Source organism: Myripristis murdjan, chromosome 22 (assembly GCF_902150065.1).
Source record: "Myripristis murdjan chromosome 22, fMyrMur1.1, whole genome shotgun sequence".
Taxonomy (NCBI): Eukaryota; Metazoa; Chordata; class Actinopteri; order Holocentriformes; family Holocentridae; genus Myripristis; species Myripristis murdjan.
In genome coordinates, this window is record NC_044001.1 from 12,464,267 (window position 1) to 12,482,090 (window position 17,824).

Below are 17,824 nucleotides of genomic sequence, written 5' to 3' on the forward strand. Positions count from 1 at the left end.
ATACATTTGTTATGTTGGAAGAGTGTGTTTTTCCCAGCTTCAGTGGTAGGAGTATGTTAAACAGTTGTCTTTATGAAGCTCTGTGTCTATGTATTTGTCAGATTTCGGCCCGGATCCTCGAGGCCCACCAGAACGTGGCCCAGATGAGTCTCATTGAAGCTAAGATGCGCTTCATCCAGGCATGGCAGTCGCTGCCTGAGTTCGGAATCACCCACTTCCTTGCAAAGTAAGTCCCATCCCAGCCTTTTGCAACTAAAAAAAAATTCTGTCTGTTCATCTCTCTATCTGTCACTCTTTTACTTATGTGTGTTATGTTGACACATTTGGTCATTTCCTTCCTCGTCTCTTCTGCAGGTTCCAGGGTGGAAAACGGGAGGAGCTGATTGGCATCACTTACAACCGTCTGATCCGGATGGATGCCAGCACTGGAGACGCCATCAAGACCTGGCGCTTTAGCAACATGAAGCAGTGGAATGTCAACTGGGAGATCAAGATGGTAGGGAATCCTGATAGCATAGCTTACACCTGAACACTTGCACATGTCAGATTGGTGATAAATAACACTGTAAGAATATTTGAGGAGTGTTTTTATTGTCAGATGTAAACATGTGCATTAATAGCAAGTGGTATGCATAGTTCAAAGTCATCTTTACCACACAGTTACAGTTACAATTTAAACAATGAAATTGAAAATGACCTTTTCACCTTGTTTTCTAATTTTCCACGGCAGAATATTGACCTATTTAACAAGGAATGCCAAAGACTTTACTACATCCTATTACTTCCACATCCTGGAAAACAGGATATTTTAATGGTAGCCCCATGCTGAGCCAGTAAATTTCAACCAGTCTAACCATCACATTTTCAAACAATATACCCGTGCTCCCATCAAATAAAACTGCCTGTCTGCACGTCTGATCTCCCAGAAACACCGTAAATCAAGAAAGTAAGAGGCTCTCAAAATGCTGTTCCCCAAAACGAGGCTGATGTGATCCTCTCTCTGTGTGTCCAGGTGACAGTAGAGTTTGCAGACGAGCCCAGTCTGTCCTTCGTCTGCGCTGAGGTGGACTGCAAGGTGGTCCACGAGTTCATCGGTGGCTACATCTTCCTGTCCACGCGTGCCAAGGACCAGAACGAGTCTCTAGATGAGGAGATGTTCTATAAGCTGACCAGCGGCTGGGTCTGAGCCTGGCCGAGCAGCCAGGGGTTAGCAGTTGTGGGCCAGGGGCCGGGGGCCAGGAGGGGCATGGTTTGGGGGGGATGGGTCTAGATGTTATGGGTTTATTTTATTCTACTATTTCTTGGTCTTTTTAATTGTTTGGAACTGTGCTGAAGAACCCAGCACAGCACCACTATTGCCATGGCTGACACCGTTTTTACTCTTGTAGGGTTTTTTTTTTTTTTGGTTTGTTTTGTTGTTTTTTGCATTAACGCTGACAAATTCATTTTTAAAAACACTAATATTCTGCTGAATGCAGCCCAGATGAACTCTGAATGTCAGCCCCTGTGGCCCCTATATATTGAGCAGAGGCCTGAACACAAACTTAAGCAGGACGTTTGTTTGGTTTTCCTATAACCCCTCTCCAGCAGTCCCGCCTCCCCTCCTCCTGGAGTGACGGTCACCAACGTACGTCCATGACAACCCATTAAAACCTGTCAAACGCCAGGAGTCCTTTCAATCCCAAAGACCTCTCTTCCTCTCTTTATTTCTCTTCCTCTCGCTGTATCTCTTTCTTTCTCTCTCTTTCTATGAACTGGACTGAAGGAGCTAATGACATCGATCTGTCAGCCAACCAGCTAGAATATATCATGATGATAGTGCCACAGATACCCGCAGTTATATCTAATTATTTATCCTAAAATACACATAAAACACAGTTAATTCAAAGGGGTATCTGTAAGCAGCGGTGGTCAGTGATTGTAGCACATTATGTCCATCCTATCCACTCTATGAAGGATTTTCACTTTTTTTAATCCCTTTTTAAGTCACGTGCAAGCACTTCTACAGTACAGTCCTAATGAATAAGCTGTAGTTAATTTTCCTTTAGCTTTTGTTTTCTAATGTCTTTGTTTGCTTTGTCGTATCAGAGCTTGTCCACAGTGGTAGTGAATGGTGTCTCCTCTTTGTCGAGTCTCTCCGTTGTATTCTCAATACCTGTGCTGGCAGGTGTGACACTGAGACTCTGAACCGAATCGTGTTTTGTTTTGAACAGACTGTTGGAAGTTACCGTGTTGTCTGAAAACACACTACAGTCCAGTGCACTGGGATGAGCGTCCTGTGGTTTCGAAAATCGGAATGGTTAACCTAAAAGACCTTACTGGAAAAAAATCCATCTTAACCAGTCATTTAGTTTCATAGTCACTCTTGGTGAGATAATTTGACTCGTTGCTGTTGCACTGGAAGCATGTGGCAAATATTGAAATAAGGCACATTCCACTGGTGTCAAGATAATATTGCTTGATTGAAGGAAAATTCTGAAGCAAGTTGATTTAAATAAGAAACGTCTCACTCCATTGGCATATTTTGTTAGCTTGAATTATTTTAATGAACTGACTCAACTCAAGGAATAGCATGTTCAGATGTGCTTGTCCATTAATGGTTATCTTTTCCTAGCTCTGACTACAGATAGATGTTTCATCTTCTGGTACTAAATGTTCCAAGTATCAAGCCGAGAATGCAGGTTTAAACTTGGCTATCAAGTAACATCCAGTGCCAACATGGAGTAATGTTGCCAAACACGTCTCTTTATGGCTGATTGTTCTGACCACGTAAGATTGCAAAATACCAACAGCATGTTTGGAAGTGCATTCAGAGATTTGAAACCCCTGGCATCTCTCTGCTTTGTGCCTGTGCACTACATTACAGGAGGGATACTATCATTATTCCCTTGTGCTGCCTTCTCCATTACTTTATGGCCATTTTTTTTCTTACACCATATAGTATTATTATCGTTTTTATCATTACACACCAGCAATAGGTCACCAAGTTTGAAGAATGAATATGCAAAGTCTTTTTTTTTGTCCTCAGTATGAAGGATCAGTAAATGAAGTATTAGGTTTTTTGTAACTAATGTAAAAACACAGGTTTTATAGAATTGTACAGTTGTTCTTTTGTTGCTGCTTTTTGGGGGGTGGAAGTGTATTTTTCCAGAAACGAGGGGGGAAAGCCATCTGTCAACATGTGGAGTATCCAGATTTGTGCCTGCCAATGTTATGGTCTTACTGAGTTTTCAGATGAAGATATATATGAATATATATGAAGATAACACTAGTCTCAAACTCCAGGTTTTTAGGATTTGATCATGATTCTTTTCCTCACATATCATTTTTCTAAAGTATGCGTAAGTACACTTTGTCATTGTGCTTTATTTTTTTTTTCTTTCCTCTACTTCAAGTGTTATTCATTTTCTGTTGCCTCTTCTAGCGGTTGTGGTGAGTTGCTTTACCAGCTCCCTCTTTGAACTACCAACGATACCACACATGGATTTTCTGCATTTGTTCGGTGCCTTTTTTCAAATGTATCACTTAACATTCTGCTTTAACACAGCTCGTGTGTGTCATGTATTAATATCAATATGAAGGAGGCCCATTTAGTTTTGACCCTGGAGTTTGAGACAAATCAGCAAAAATGAACAGAAGTAAGAGAAAAACAAGCGTAGCCTATGTTTTTTTTTTCCTCTGATGTTGTTATTTTTTGTTTGCCTCCAGTGTCCAGAGCAGCAGTGCATGGCCTGCTGTTTTCAGACTGTAAAAATGCATTTATTTTAAAGAATAAAAGTAATTTTTATTTAAGCTAAGTTGCTGTTTCTATGTTTGATTGATTCTAGGTTGTTTCTCTCAAGACTTTTAGTCACATAATATTGATATTGTCCACCATGGGTTGCATAGTTCTAGATTAGGAGTTTTAAAACCTTTTGAATGTCCTTGACGCCCAAGTTGACTTTTAATTCTGTGGATCTGCATTTGATGTGATTTTGCCATAGAGATCCTGGCATGAAAAGATATTTTGGTTTGTTTGAAGTATTAAATTATTTCAGGTGTCACACTTAAACAATGACAAACATAGTAAAAGCAAAGTATCATAACAAATCAGACAAATTGTGCATGAGAGGCTAGGAAACCCCAAGGGGCTTATAGTGATCCTCCCCTAATGTGAATAACAAATACCTCAAACTTAATAACCTAACATAATCTTACATTTATCACTCATACATGTTTTGTACTGTAAAAATTAGACCTGATTTTGCTGAGGACCCAAACTCAAGTCTCAAATTAAATCAACATCAAGCACCTTTAGTGCTCCATTATAATAAAATGTACAATTATAAAAAAAAAAAAAAAAAAAGAGAGAGAGAGAGAGAAAACTGTTTAAGTTACATTGAGATAGTAAAAATCCAGCACTAGCCCTAAGCCTTCAGCTCTTCTGGCAGGTTGTTCAGGTGAGGATGGTAGATGATACTATACTCTTGTGAGGATGGTAGATGATACTACACTCTAGCACATTTTACAACCACTGTAATACAGTACTAATCATTCTAGATACAGTATGTGAGCAGTTACAGATGATCTACACCAGAGGGCAGTATACAACCACTATGCTCTCCATCTCTCCACTGCAGTCAAATGCTCGGCGGCTTCCAAACTTCCCCAAAGGTTTCTGTTCCCAAATCTGACCTGTTTACCTGGCATCCCAGTGGAAACCGAGTGCCAGATTGAAGAGGAGATTAATTCAGAGAATGCCTGCAGACAGTCTGTCTATTCACGGGTTTTGGCTCCTTCTCCCACAGTGGCACTGCGGACATCGGTCTGTCACCTGCTGAGCAGCTGGGATGTGGAGGTGTTAGCGGCCGTGACAACTGAGGAGCTGCTCGCACCACCTGATGTCCACACTGGTATCATGGAGAATGGCAGCAGGAGTTAAGCAAGGGGGGTATTGATATCATGCTTAGGATGATGGGAAGCACACATGACAGCTTCAACAGGTGAATCAGCTGCCGGTGTGGGCCGACTGACAAAGCAAGGTCAGGTGAACCACCCAGAAAATGTGGGCAATCATGGTGAGAATGTGATAGAGCTCAAACACACAAATCATCAGGTACTTCACAGTTTATTTTCTCAAACGAACCTCGAGCTCTGACAATCTGTAGATTTTCATTCCAACTAATCATGACAACAGTTGACCACACCAATGACTTCCACCTTCTCTGGTTAAAGGCACTGTATGTAAATCAGCACTATAGACTTGAGGGCACATAGCTGAGCTCCATGGATAAGAAGGAAGATCATTCCTCCCAGTCAGACTGCAAGAAGAGATGAAAATCATGTCTTCACACAACTGAATATCTCTGTGATTTTCTTTCCAAAGTAGTCCATTGAACATCAACATCTAGTGTCACGCGTAATTGTCTGCACCACATTGCAACAGCCTGTTCACTAGTATCCGCCCTCCAGTCTGCTTGTGACATTAGATAAGGTGTGTGGCGTTGCAGTTGGAACAATGAATCCTGCTAGAACATCCTGTCCTTGTGAGATGGCTCTCAGTCTGATGCTCAGAAAGTGATGCGTTTGATTGTAGTAAAGTCCCAGGCACCGTTTGAAGCACACACTTAATCAAGGCTCACTCATGGCTGTCATTTAGATTGTGATTTTAAACATCTCAAGCATTATTTAAAAAAAAAAGAAAAAGAAAAACGGTGTATGTATGTTATCCTATGACTTCCTTTACGACTAAGCCACCTCCTATCATGACATCGACCTCTAATATTCCTTTACGTTCCAGAGGGAATTGGCCCATTGTGTGTCAAACAAGTGTGTATGGGAAGTTGGGATGTCTCCATCCTGGAAGACAGCCGTCACTCCGCCTAGTGACGTGGAATTCCATAAATCCCTAAGGAGGACAGGGTGGGTGACAACCTTGATGTGATGAGAGAAAAGGTCAGGGAAGACTTGAATGCCAAATGCTAGACTTTTGACAGGCTGAGACCTATAGAATGTGAATTTGCTATTGACGAACAGCTAAGAAAGGATTATAGATAGTAACAAAAGACTGAAGACACAAAATACACCCTCTGAATAACACACACTACTCAAAAGTCAAAATAGCACCTGTTGCAATTCAAAGCAGCTGCTCACCTCCCTCTGTTTTCACAACTGACCCCGGCGCACAGTGCAGTTCCTGGAAAGTGTTTTCCTCATACCTGACTGTTCAGAGTTTGTTGAACTCATTGTTACTGTCATGGACATTACTGTCTGGAACGTGCTGCTGACATCCACAGTTTTAGACCGTGATGAGATCTTATAGATTTCCAAACTGTCATTTCCCCTTTTTTGCTTCCCTCTTTCTTCCTTTTCAAGATAGTCTGCCATGCACGGCTATCAACTCGACTGTCAGGTGCTTTGTCACTGCCATATTCCAACTTTAACTAAAATAACATAAAATAAAATAAAATAAAATGAAATAAAAAAAATCACCATAACAGACAGCCATGGTTATTTCATTTTTCATCTACAACAAATGGGACAAACTTTAATCACTAAGTAGTCTGATGTGCTTCCAGTGCGTGTGCTGCATGAATTCCCTCATGATGCCGTTTACAAGCCAAAAATTTTTGGAAGGCTGCGCTGACTATTTTTTTCCCCCGGTCTACTGGAAAAATAAATGTATCACTTAGGAATACTTCAAAATCCCACTCACCCATGACAGGCGTGCGCAAACAATGTGTGCAAACAAACAATCAATCTGAATTGAGTGGTAAGTGTGCAATGCATCATGTTTTCCTAATTGCTCTCCATTTGACTGACAAGGGCTTTCAATACAACATGAAACGTCATTAGATCTTGTCAAAATATGTGGACTTGACCTCTTGGGCTCACATATTAAGGGAAAAGTCCGCCCTTAAAAGAACCCACAGATGTTATTCCTATTATCTTGGATAGTTCAGTCTAGCTTTGTTTCTGTGGAAAGCGAGGAAAAAGAGATCCAAGACTCTTATCTTGATGTCATCAATTACACCCTGGAGCTGTTTGACCGATTTTTCATCCGCAAACAGTAATAACTTTCTCCCAAACTAGAAATCTGAGAACACATAGCTACTTCTCTGACAAACCTGGAGCTGATAATGCCACTTGCACAAGATCTTTGGGACAACCGTGAGAATTCTGCTTTAGGTTGATTTTATTACTCACTGTTGATGTACCAGTCACTGTTGACAAGTTCAAGCATGAATTAGCATTCCTTCTCACACAGAAAAAACAGTGTAGTTTATGGCTGCTTAGGGGAGTTTCTTTCACCTGTCCTTGTCCCAGTGGATAGCAAGTAAATTCAGAAGAGGGTGTGACAGCTGAAACCAGTCTTACCCATAAACAAGATCTGACACAACTAATTTTTACCAATAGGAAGCCTTAGGTCATCCATATACCACATTGTTAGTGCTGCCCCAGAGGCCAAGATGCCAAATACAAAATTGCAGAAACTATAGTTATGGCATTAAAGTCTCAGCGCTGATCCTGAGTGTGTCCTCTCAGCTCATGATGTCACGATACATGATGATTATAGAGATGACATGGGCCTGTTGTGAACCAGGACCTTTACATCTTCATATTGTGCGCCTACTCTGTAACCAATTAGCATCAATGCCAAACAGTCACTCAGTTTTTAAGGCCAAATGTGGTAATACAGTGTAAATTATGTAGCAGACTTTTGTACACAACAAATTACAGCTTCTTCTATCCAGTTGTGTGTTACAGCTTACATAACATATTAAGTTGAATTTTCACTCAAGCAAACATTTAATATCCACCTATTTGCCGTGGAAGCATTTTCTAAGGTAATCCACTTCTCCCTAGGCACCTTTTGGCTTTAAGCATTGTTGCACAAAATTGGCTAATTTGCATTGACTCGCCCACTAAAACCTTTTTGGTTCTGCTAAATCTTGTTTCTCACCCAGGCTAATACAATTTAAAAGGCTGTCGTTGTTGGGGAACATTTTTGCTACAAACAAATAAGGGTCTGGATCCATGTTTTTGTCTTTGTTGCTGGGTGGTGGAACCTATCTATCCCTGGGGCATTTTGGGAGCAGAGTCTGTTGAGTCATCTGACGAGGAGGGCACAGCAGGAGCCGGGAGGCTTTTTATTAGAGTCATATTACAGGGAGATATGTATCCTCCTCAGAAAACTATGCTTGAAATATGAGTCCAAATTAAAGAAAATGAGCTCAGAGAGGCCCTGTCTCGAATGGGACACTGGGGGTAGATTTGTACAATACAGACTGCCTGTTCAATACGATTTAAGCATCAGTGTGGACGGGAGTATATACACTCTAACAACTTGTGAATTCTTTCATATTTATTTCTATGTTATTACTTCACAATGTATCTATTTATTCTGGCCTCTTCATTGTGATGACCAAATTGATAGTAGTAATAATGTGTTTATAAGTGACTCTCGCTGGATCAGTGACATCAGCCAGAGATGCATTGCAATCTTTGATCCCTCATCAACTTTAGGGCCCCATCGGTGCTGTTCCCCTCTGTTTCATCATCTTTTTATTACCTATTTATTTTTGATTGCTCCCAAATATGAAGACATAATAAGAAAAATAAGCTTGTGTTAATCTCAAGGTCTCCGTGCCCCTGTGTCCATCTCAGTATCTCCATATTATCTCCCTGTGGCGCTATGGGTGTGAGAGCGTCTCTGTGTGACACTACTTGTTCTGCCTGCAATAAAGACTAAATTGGACTTGGAAAATAAAATTGGATCCTTGGCTCTTTGTGAAACCCAGAGGGCTCTGCTCATTGATCGGGTAAATTATCCACCTTTGATGGTTATCTGGCATTAGCACGATAAAGGGCCGAGAGTCAGTGTGCTACTGCCAGGCAGGGATACGGGACAGAGGACAGAGGAGACAAGCCTCAGAGGCACAGAGACTGACGGCTAAGACAGGCTGACAGTGAAGCATGAGGCTGAACCAGGCAGGGCTGAAAGAATAGACCCTCACTATATATTAATTCATGTATAAAGACCTTTTAATACATCACTGCAAAAAATCTCCACTTAAGCTGTCATAAATGTTTAAAGTCTTGTTCAAGCAAGTGAAAAAATCTGCAAATGGATGAGATAACCCCATTTATTACCATGATTATCAACTTTATTAAAGATTTTCTTAAATCAAGGGTTAAGGTTAGGGTTATTTTATTTTATCTTTTTTTTTTTTTTTTTTTTTTTTTTTTTTTTAAAGAAAAACAAGATTTTAACACTGAATATGCCTGAATCTGAATATGACTGAACACTTACCCTACTGTATGTAGTGGTCATGATTTGGGGTATGAGATATACATTGCACCAAAAAAAGCACCAACCTTTCCTCAATATAAATTAAACTGAGTGAGCCTTTGGAGTCAAATGAGGTCTTCAGTATCCATCTTAATCCTCTATAATGATACAGATGATTTAGTGCAAGAATAACATGCACAGCTGCAGCAACACACAAACACATGCACATGCACGCTCATGGACAGGCACACACCTATCAGTCAACGGCGCAGACTGTCATGATGGAGATAGATGGAGTTTGTGATGGCTAATGGTGTGTGGCTCCATTACAGAGCCAATTGCCCAGCGAGTTGCTCTAAAATTTGAATGCAGCACACCTCTGAGTATTAACTTTGACTCGGGATTTTTCTTCTCAAAATCCTGTTTTCAGTCCTGAGTTAAGCCGCTGCCTGTGGGCAAAGAGAGATTAAATGTTTTTCCAGTGTTGGCACAATGCATAGGAGGAGAGGGGAAACAGATGAGGCTGACTCAAACACAGTCCCAAGGTTCATCTCGCAGTTGTGACGTGTCCTGCATTCCACACTGCATTCCTTTTGTTTGTGTACTCTAATGAAGATGCAGGAGTCCTACAGCAGGTATGCAGTTGTAAGGACAACATTTATTACTGAGATTTCCCCTTAACCTGTCCTGTCGTTTGAACTGGAGTAAGGTCATGCAGTTATTTCTTCCACCGATACATGTTGCATCTTGATTTGTTCGCTTTCCTCACATCTTTCCTTTCAAGGCCACTGATATTCACTGGCCTCACACACACAGACGGAGGCAACATGCTGGACTGTTTATTAAATGTTATGAAATATAAGAGAGAAGGAGGAAGAAGGAAAACCATCTTACAAACTTTGTTATGGTTTGGCTTTTTCTTAGAACGAAAAAGACAGTGCATGGACACCAGATGGTTGGTTAAAAGTTGAAGATTTATTGCAGAATAATGGGGTTGTGGAAGGCAATGGAGTGGAGTGGAAGGCCGATGGAGGAGTATGTGGTCCGGGAAGGTGGGGTGAAGGGTGAAGCCAGGCTGAACAGACTGGATGAGTTCCAGCAAGCTGGACCAGCAGGCAGGCAGGCAGGAGAGGTGTGGGCAAGCAGGGAGGCACTGAGGCAGAGGGCGCAAGGGATTCCTGGGCACAATGAGACACAGTGTAAAAAACCACTGGCACGAGGAAACACAAGGAAGTCAGCTCTAGAAACAGGTACTAAAGCGTTCAAGACTTCTTACCACGAGACAGACGGGGGAGGAGGAGAGCACAAGGGAGGCAGGGTACACAGAGAAACACAGGGGAAAACTAGAGTTATGGCTGGAGCCGTGACAAGCTTAGCTCAAGGAAGTTCTTCACGTGTAATTTGAGAAAAATGATACAACACTCTACTATAGATTAAAAAAGTGGAAAGTCCTGTTCAACCAGTTATGTTAAAGATAAATAGATTAATAGTGCAAGTTAAGTGATGCTTCCTCCTTCCCCTATAGACCAACAGCTTTATGTAATTAAATATTGATTTTCTGAATTAAAACTAAACGAGTGATTAACTTGAACAAGCAAGCATTTAATTAGCTTTTTTTGATCAATGAAGAATTCAAAGCAGGGACTCAAAGCAAATTCTGTGACTATATCACAGCATCTTGGATTTATTTGAATATGAAAGCCATTACTTGTGCCTGGTTTGACGTTCAGATGACTGATGGTTCATATCTGTTTCAAATCTAATTAAAATGATGGTCTTTGGCAAAAACATATCCCTAGAACTGATTACAAAATTCAACACTCCAAGAAGGACACAGTGTTTCAGGCTGGTTTCTGCGTGAGCACTAATATAAGCAGCACTTTCTTAGGATAAGTGTAAAGAAGTGACAGGTCTGTCTGTTCCCACGGTGATTAAAAGGTCAAATGGATAATCTCCATAATTCACCCAGACACAGGACTGTTCAGATGAAGTCATTGTCCTACAATGACTCATTTTAAAAATAATACAGATATTACACACTAGTGTATGTAAAATATGTTTCTCCTCAGCACAGGCCTCTCTGCAAAAGCCAATTTGCACCTTGCAAAAGCCTACAGAATTCTTCATGCAACAAAAGGGCTTGATTATCCCAGGTGTATTCAAATGAGTACTGATTGTCTCAGGGTTTAAACTGTGAGCGAACTCAGGCAAGGAAACCTAATTGATATTGGGAGCTGGACAAGCATCAATGGAGAAGAAAAGAAGGTAAAACAAAATAGAAATCCGCAGGGTATTCAAATCAGTGTTCTCCATCAGACAGTTTGAGTTACTATGTGCCTATAAGCGATTGGTTAGGGGTGTAACTAATGTTATTGGTTAAGGGTTATGTGTGAAAGATGTTCCATCTGGCACTTGTAGGTAAAATCAATGCCCGATGCAAGGTTTGAATATCTTCTCATTTCACACCAATATATGGTTAGTAAAGTGGATTGTTACACTTGGCCTCATTTGAGAATGTACAATGTATAGAGAGGAGCTTGTGCGCATGTTCACACACACACACACACACACACACACACACACACACACACACACACACACACATACATTTTTTCTCTCACTTGACAAGTGAAATCTAAACAAGAGGTTTCAGACACCTCTTCACATAAACACACAGTCCACCTCCCTGAATGTTGCTTGGAATGGAGAGTTTTCCATAAAGTTAACAAGAACCAGAAAGCGACTCTGATTTTAGAAAAGAAATAAATAATACAAACTCACATGAAGGCATGCAAGCAAGCATGCTACACATGCACGGCGCACGCATATGCACTTCTTTGAAGTAATGTATGGATGTTGATTAGAAAAGCACCAGACACATCTTTCTTAAGTTAGCTATAAGTTTACATAATTCTTCTTTAGTGTATGACCTTGTGATTTATGCAAATTGCTGAATAAACAACAAACCATATAAATATACTGCTTGATTAGTGCAGCAGCGAGAAAGAGAGAGAGAGGGAGAGAGTGTGTGTGCGTCTGAAGAGTGTGAGTGTGTGGCAGCCATCTGGCCATGTGTGTAGTGGAGAAGAAGAGGGTCCACCATACCATTCCATTCCTCCATCGTCAGATCTCCATGTTTACCCTGCTCTCCGCAGAGACTGAGGCGCCTCCTTCTCCCTCCTCCAGGCCAGTCTGCACAGCCTCCTCTGTGTCTATGTCATGGGCAGGAAGGATGTTTATGTTTTCCACTTGTGGAGGACTCTGGAAGGGGGGGAAAGAGGATGTGTGGAGAGAGGGAAAAAGGTTAAGGAATGAGGTTGCAAATAGAGGAACCCGCTAGGTGATGGAGACAACAGAGACGGAGTGCTAGGTGGAGTTCAAACCTCCTCTGGGAGCGCTGATGGAAAAAAAAGAACTGTTGCATTTCAAAAGAAACCTCACCGATTCTTGTGTTAAACTGTGCAGAGATCAGTGGTACACAGGTGTGGCCTAGAAAATAAAACAAGTCTCTCATTAAAAAAGCAGCCATACTCAAGTAATGTGACTCACTTAGCACAAGATTTTGCATGCTTTCCAAAAAATGTTCCACTGAATATTAAACAATTTCACAGTTTTGACATTGTTGTAAAAACAGTGATGATTGGGAAATTGTGAAGCTTAACTTTAGGGATTATCAGTTTGCAGTATTAAGTTTCAGGTAAACAATGCTGAGTTGAAAAATTGAGAAGGAGGGTAGAAGTCACACATTAGTTTATGCTCCTAATCATATTTATTCAGAAAAATGCAGCCCTTGTCCTCACGGGCTACTTGTCAGGCACAAGGTATCTATTAGGTACAGGTGTTCCCTTACTATTCCCTTGCCTGCTTTTGGCTGCAGTGTTAGGGTGTGGCCTGTAGGCTGTCTTCTTCCAAGTAAATATTATTGGGTGCATAAACCATTGTGCAAGTGCTACTTTTTTCCAAAATTTGCATTTTATGAACAAATTTACATTGGTTACGCGTGAAAATGCCCAAAATAACTCTAAAAATAGTATAATAGTACAAACTTAATGAAACACATGCACCAGAGCAGCTCTAACCTGTTATTTTCTACCACTGTTTCCCTTCTAAAAATTCCAACCACATCTCCAACATATCTTGGAAACTTCTAGCCATGTTGGCAAAATGCGGAGGACGTTTTAGTCTCTGCGGTGTGATTCATACATCCTAAAATCTAACCTCAGCACTGAATTGAGCAATAACCACTCAAAGACTCGCAACGAATTTGTTGGGCAATCTTTCTGCTGACTGTTTTTGAGGCTGGTAGTGCCATAGAAACCTTGGCTTGGCTCAGTGCAGTGTGTTACCTCTTTCATCAGAACATAGCATGGGCCAATCTCTCCCTAGAGAGACTCAGCTGCCTGAATTCCCAGACTCATCGGCAGGAAACAGCTAATGCCCTTTTAACCCTTTCTACTGTTAGTGTATCCGTGCATGTGTGTGTGCGTAGCTGCATGTTATATCTGCAGTCTTTCTTTGGCGACTTTCATTTTGCTCAACCTCAACTTGGAGAGAGTGACTCATTACTTTGAAAGTGTTTGTTCATGTAGGGGAGTGCTGAGACACAGCTCTATATTTCTTACACACTATATCCTGTACTTTTTTGCTACTGTCCCAAAGGCGTTGAGGCTATAGCAGCAAAACACTCCCCCTCTCCAGACCCAAATTTACAGGCTATACAGGAGTGAGCCACTGTAAATCAAAGTGGATGTATATTGTCTGAAGGTAAGGATATAAAAAAATAGCCTCAGAAGACTCAGCAAACTCTTTTCATTTCTAAATTCTTGAAATGAACTCTTTCCACATGCTGGACCAGATGGTTGAGCCGCTTACTCTAGCATGGAATCACAAAGCCAGACAAACTGTAAAATGATCCCAAGAAAGATGGAAGAGCCAGAAAATTGAGGAACATTCATGTTTGATTACTGGACCGCCGCACAACAACCCCTAAGTAATATTTGTTCTTGCATGGTACGTGGAGCACTGTCTGGTTAATGTTTATCATGCTTTTAAACCTTTCAGCTGACACAACGACATCTGCCACAGTACAGCTGGTTCTCTGCGCTTTTAACAACAAGTAATGATGTCTGAAATGGTCATCGTTTTCCATTAAAACATGATAACGACCAGTGGTGATGAACAAACGAAACAGGAGCACATAAATCTTGATGAGGCGGTGGTGTCCAAGTGTGTTCGAACCACAAACAGAGCTTATCAAAGAAGTCAAACTGTATCAGGACACGAATTACAGCTCTATAGGGAATCTAGATGACTCACACGCAGCCAAGCAAAACAATACACAAAACATTAGACACACACACACACACACACACACACTGCCACTGCCTCCAGTGTGAGTTCTTAGGGAGCAGCTTGCTGTTGGCATGGTTATAGCAACAGAGCATGGTGGCCAACAGCTGGCAATGTAGAAACAGTCACTAGCATAGAGGCTGATGGCTCCTACGTAACCAGCAGTGAGCTACTGGAAAATATTCAGGTAAAGCCTGGAGTAACTGAGTGGGGGGCATGTTTGAGTCATAAAAAGTAGGCAATAAATTGGGTACAGTTACAGTTGTATAATATCTATGCTTCCAGACATGTTTCATTCAAGAGTTGTGGTTTAATATGTGATTTGTGTGTGTTCGTGTCACCAGGGAAAATAAATAGGGGGAAAACAAGTGAGCTATTTTTATTTCTGCCAGTATCCACTGAGTGAAGGGACTCATAGTGTGACTACTCTTTTCTTTTTCTTTCTTTCTCTTTTTTGTTTTTTGTTTGTTCTTTGACTTAAAAAGATACTGGAGACTCCCATGAAGTGCAGATGTGCAGTGCGCTACGTAAGCGTACTGTACGTGATTGGCGGCTGGCTCAGTGTGGCTGGGAACCTGCTACTGGTTTCCCATCCAGACAGACAGACGGTCCCTCCGCAGAAACGGCAGCAGGGAAAACAAACTCCCCCCCTCCGTTGAGAGAAAAGGCGAGAGAGTGAAAGAGAGAGAGAGACACCCAGCAGCAGCAACTGTTGTAGAAGTGAATTCGGCGCAATGTCAAATACGAAATGTTATCGTTTGGTTTGAACAGATAACAAGAAGGAGCAGGCTGTTGAAAGTGGGTGAACTGGAGCAGCTGGGGACGTTTACTGAAGCTTTCTGAACCGCACGTGGAAAGCGTCGTTGACACACATCGGTGAGTAATGTGCTGTAGTGAATGAGAGTGCTTTGGGTTTAATGTACGTGGAGAGAGAGAGAAAAGTTTATTCAGTGTTTTCCCACATATGAGTGCTAAATCATTTAATCTGTAGCGTTACTTACAATATTTTGGCACTTGTGGTCTGCGCGAGCGTCAACAACCTTTCAGCCACTTCTTTGCGGATCAAGTGCGCGCGCGGCTGCTTTGAGCTTTTCTCCTTCAAAACATATTTTGCAGACCTTCATGTCCCAGGAGCTACGTTTTTTGGCAAAAGTGGTCATCTCCGATAAATCTTATAGCCTGCATGGACTTGGAAAGCGAACTTGGGCTGCTGATAAATAGTTGACGCGCTGCCTTTTTTTTTTTTTTTTTTTTTAATGCCGGAATTGCAATTAATTTCAGCAGCATTGGTGCCAATTCGTATTTGATGGTGATTACAAATTCGCTGTAACTGGTACGAGCACCACGCCTCCTAGTTTTGGAGTCCTGCCATTTCAGGGTAATAGTGCACAAGCAAACTAAAATAGCTCCTTGCTCGAAGCTCAAAGCTTCTGATATTTCATTAAAACAAGGGAGCTTTGTGTGTGTATACAATGGAGTCGTAAATCCCCCCCAGCCAGCCGAGACAGGTAAATGTGGGTGTTGTGCAACTTTGATAGCAGAGTGCAGTGATTGTAATGTTTTTAATTCACGTTGGCAAGATTTGATATTTAAATTCAGAGGCAGCAGATGTTTTTTTTCCCCCTTATAGTATATCATCACATATGTAAACATTCATTCATGTTTCACATCACTGAGGTGTCATGAAACAGCAAAGCGAACAGCAGCGAGACATCTGCCTCATGTCTCCCTCATGTTGGTGTTATGTGTGCATGTCAAAAAGTGCAAGTTTGAAGCACACTGATCCTGTGTGTGTGTGTGTGTGTGTGTGTGTGTGTGTGTGTGTGTGTGTGTTGTAGTCATCTGGCAGTAGCTTCTATCAGTGTGTTCAACTGAGCTCTCATGAAAGTAGTGTGTTCAAAGCATCGTTTGAAGAGGAGTGTTTTTCTGTCAGGCTCTAATCAATTGTGGAGGTGTAACAACACACCTCTCTCATAAACAGGGCTGAAGAGGGGTCAATTTGGGTAGTGTACTGTAATTACTGTTTGGGATTGCCTGTGTACCTATTTGCTGAGTGTGTGCTGGATCCAAAGGTGAAATAACCTATTTAAATTTGAATGTCTCTAAAGAGCTATAACCCCACATCTCTTTCGCAGTACCTCTGTGACAGGTTCTGACCAAGCAGGGTGTTTGGTTCACATTAACTCTACGGCTCTTAATCCTGCCCCTGTGCCTCCCAATCCTGTTAACTAACCCACTTATGTTAAAATATTGTGTGTTCCCATTGCAGGAGTTCAGGGTTTAATTTGCTCTGCAACTCCGCAGAAGATAAGCTTATGCCGTTCCCCACACTTTTGCATCCAATTACAGTCAGTACACTGTCAAATGTCAAGCCGGTTCTCTCCCTGCGTGTCCACTGTCTCGACTTGTTCAGTGCCAGAGGACAGGCGCTCCTTTTAGACACAGCCTTGAAGAAAGACATAATGAGCCTCATTTTCTTCAGTGGCTCATAAAATGAAAAGAAGAACAAAACAGACGGCCAGGGTTTGTGATGAAACACCAAGATCCGTCCTGCTGTGGTTGCCTACATGACTGACATCATGACAGAGGTCTCTTCTTTGACCATGAGCAACAACTCTGCTTTGCAATATGCTGTAATACAGAAACAGACACAAATAGTCACAAGGTTGGCAGTACGTTTTTGTTTTTTTTTGGTTGTAGTTTCTCTCTAAAACAGTTTAACATTAGATTCTATTGTGGTTTCATTATAAGTATATTCCATACCCTCTGCTTTGTCTCTGCAATGGGACACAGTGCTACTGTCACTTTTAGCTTATGTAAACAAATTGTAGATTCAATGTCCTGTTGTTAATGCCTCTGGCTGGTACCTATGTTGATAATTCAGTCATTGTACTAATGATGCCCCTGGCTGTTATGTTTGGGATGTCTGTTACTGAATGACTGTTGGTTTTTCTGCTGCTTACCGAGTGCTGCTTTTTTTTTTTACCTGATTGTGGGCGCTGCTCCGTCCCTCCCCAAGGTTTTTATTGCCATAAGGTCCTGAGCTGTAAAGAATGAGCTCATTTGGTGGTTTGGCATGTCAGTCATTGATTCATGGTTAGCCCTTGCCTCTCTGGCACTATATAACAACCCTTACAAGCAGCTGAGTCACCGAGGCAAATGGATGGGTCCTCTTATTTTTACTTTTTGAGCTATAAGAGTAGA

General features: G+C 41.5%; 2 protein-coding genes and 1 long non-coding RNA gene across 7 annotated transcripts in view; 2 read left to right on the forward strand and 1 right to left on the reverse strand.

Annotated features, from left to right (window-relative positions):
- The window catches only part of fermt2 (FERM domain containing kindlin 2), a 44,302-nt gene extending 40,505 nt beyond the window's left edge, over positions 1 to 3,797 (forward strand). For both annotated transcript variants that reach the window (XM_030044723.1, XM_030044724.1), the window contains 3 exons: positions 102 to 226; positions 355 to 496; positions 1,013 to 3,797. In XM_030044723.1, the coding sequence (XP_029900583.1) occupies positions 102 to 226; positions 355 to 496; positions 1,013 to 1,186 (441 nt within the window). In that variant the 3' untranslated portion in view covers positions 1,187 to 3,797. The remainder of the gene's footprint in view (positions 1 to 101; positions 227 to 354; positions 497 to 1,012) is intronic.
- A 6,440-nt stretch (positions 3,798 to 10,237) lies between these two features.
- On the reverse strand, positions 10,238 to 15,861 carry LOC115354100 (uncharacterized). Its single transcript, XR_003927763.1, has 3 exons — positions 15,622 to 15,861; positions 12,377 to 12,532; positions 10,238 to 10,449 (listed from the first exon to the last, which is right to left on the reverse strand). It is a non-coding gene; the product is annotated as an uncharacterized LOC115354100 (long non-coding RNA).
- stxbp6 (syntaxin binding protein 6 (amisyn)) overlaps positions 15,187 to 17,824 on the forward strand; it is a 176,394-nt gene continuing 173,756 nt past the window's right edge. The window contains exon 1 of one of the 4 annotated variants that reach the window (XM_030044278.1): positions 15,187 to 15,496. The gene's annotated coding sequence lies outside the window, so the exon portion shown is untranslated. The remainder of the gene's footprint in view (positions 15,497 to 17,824) is intronic. The other 3 variants (XM_030044279.1, XM_030044281.1, XM_030044282.1) reach the window with 3 other exon arrangements.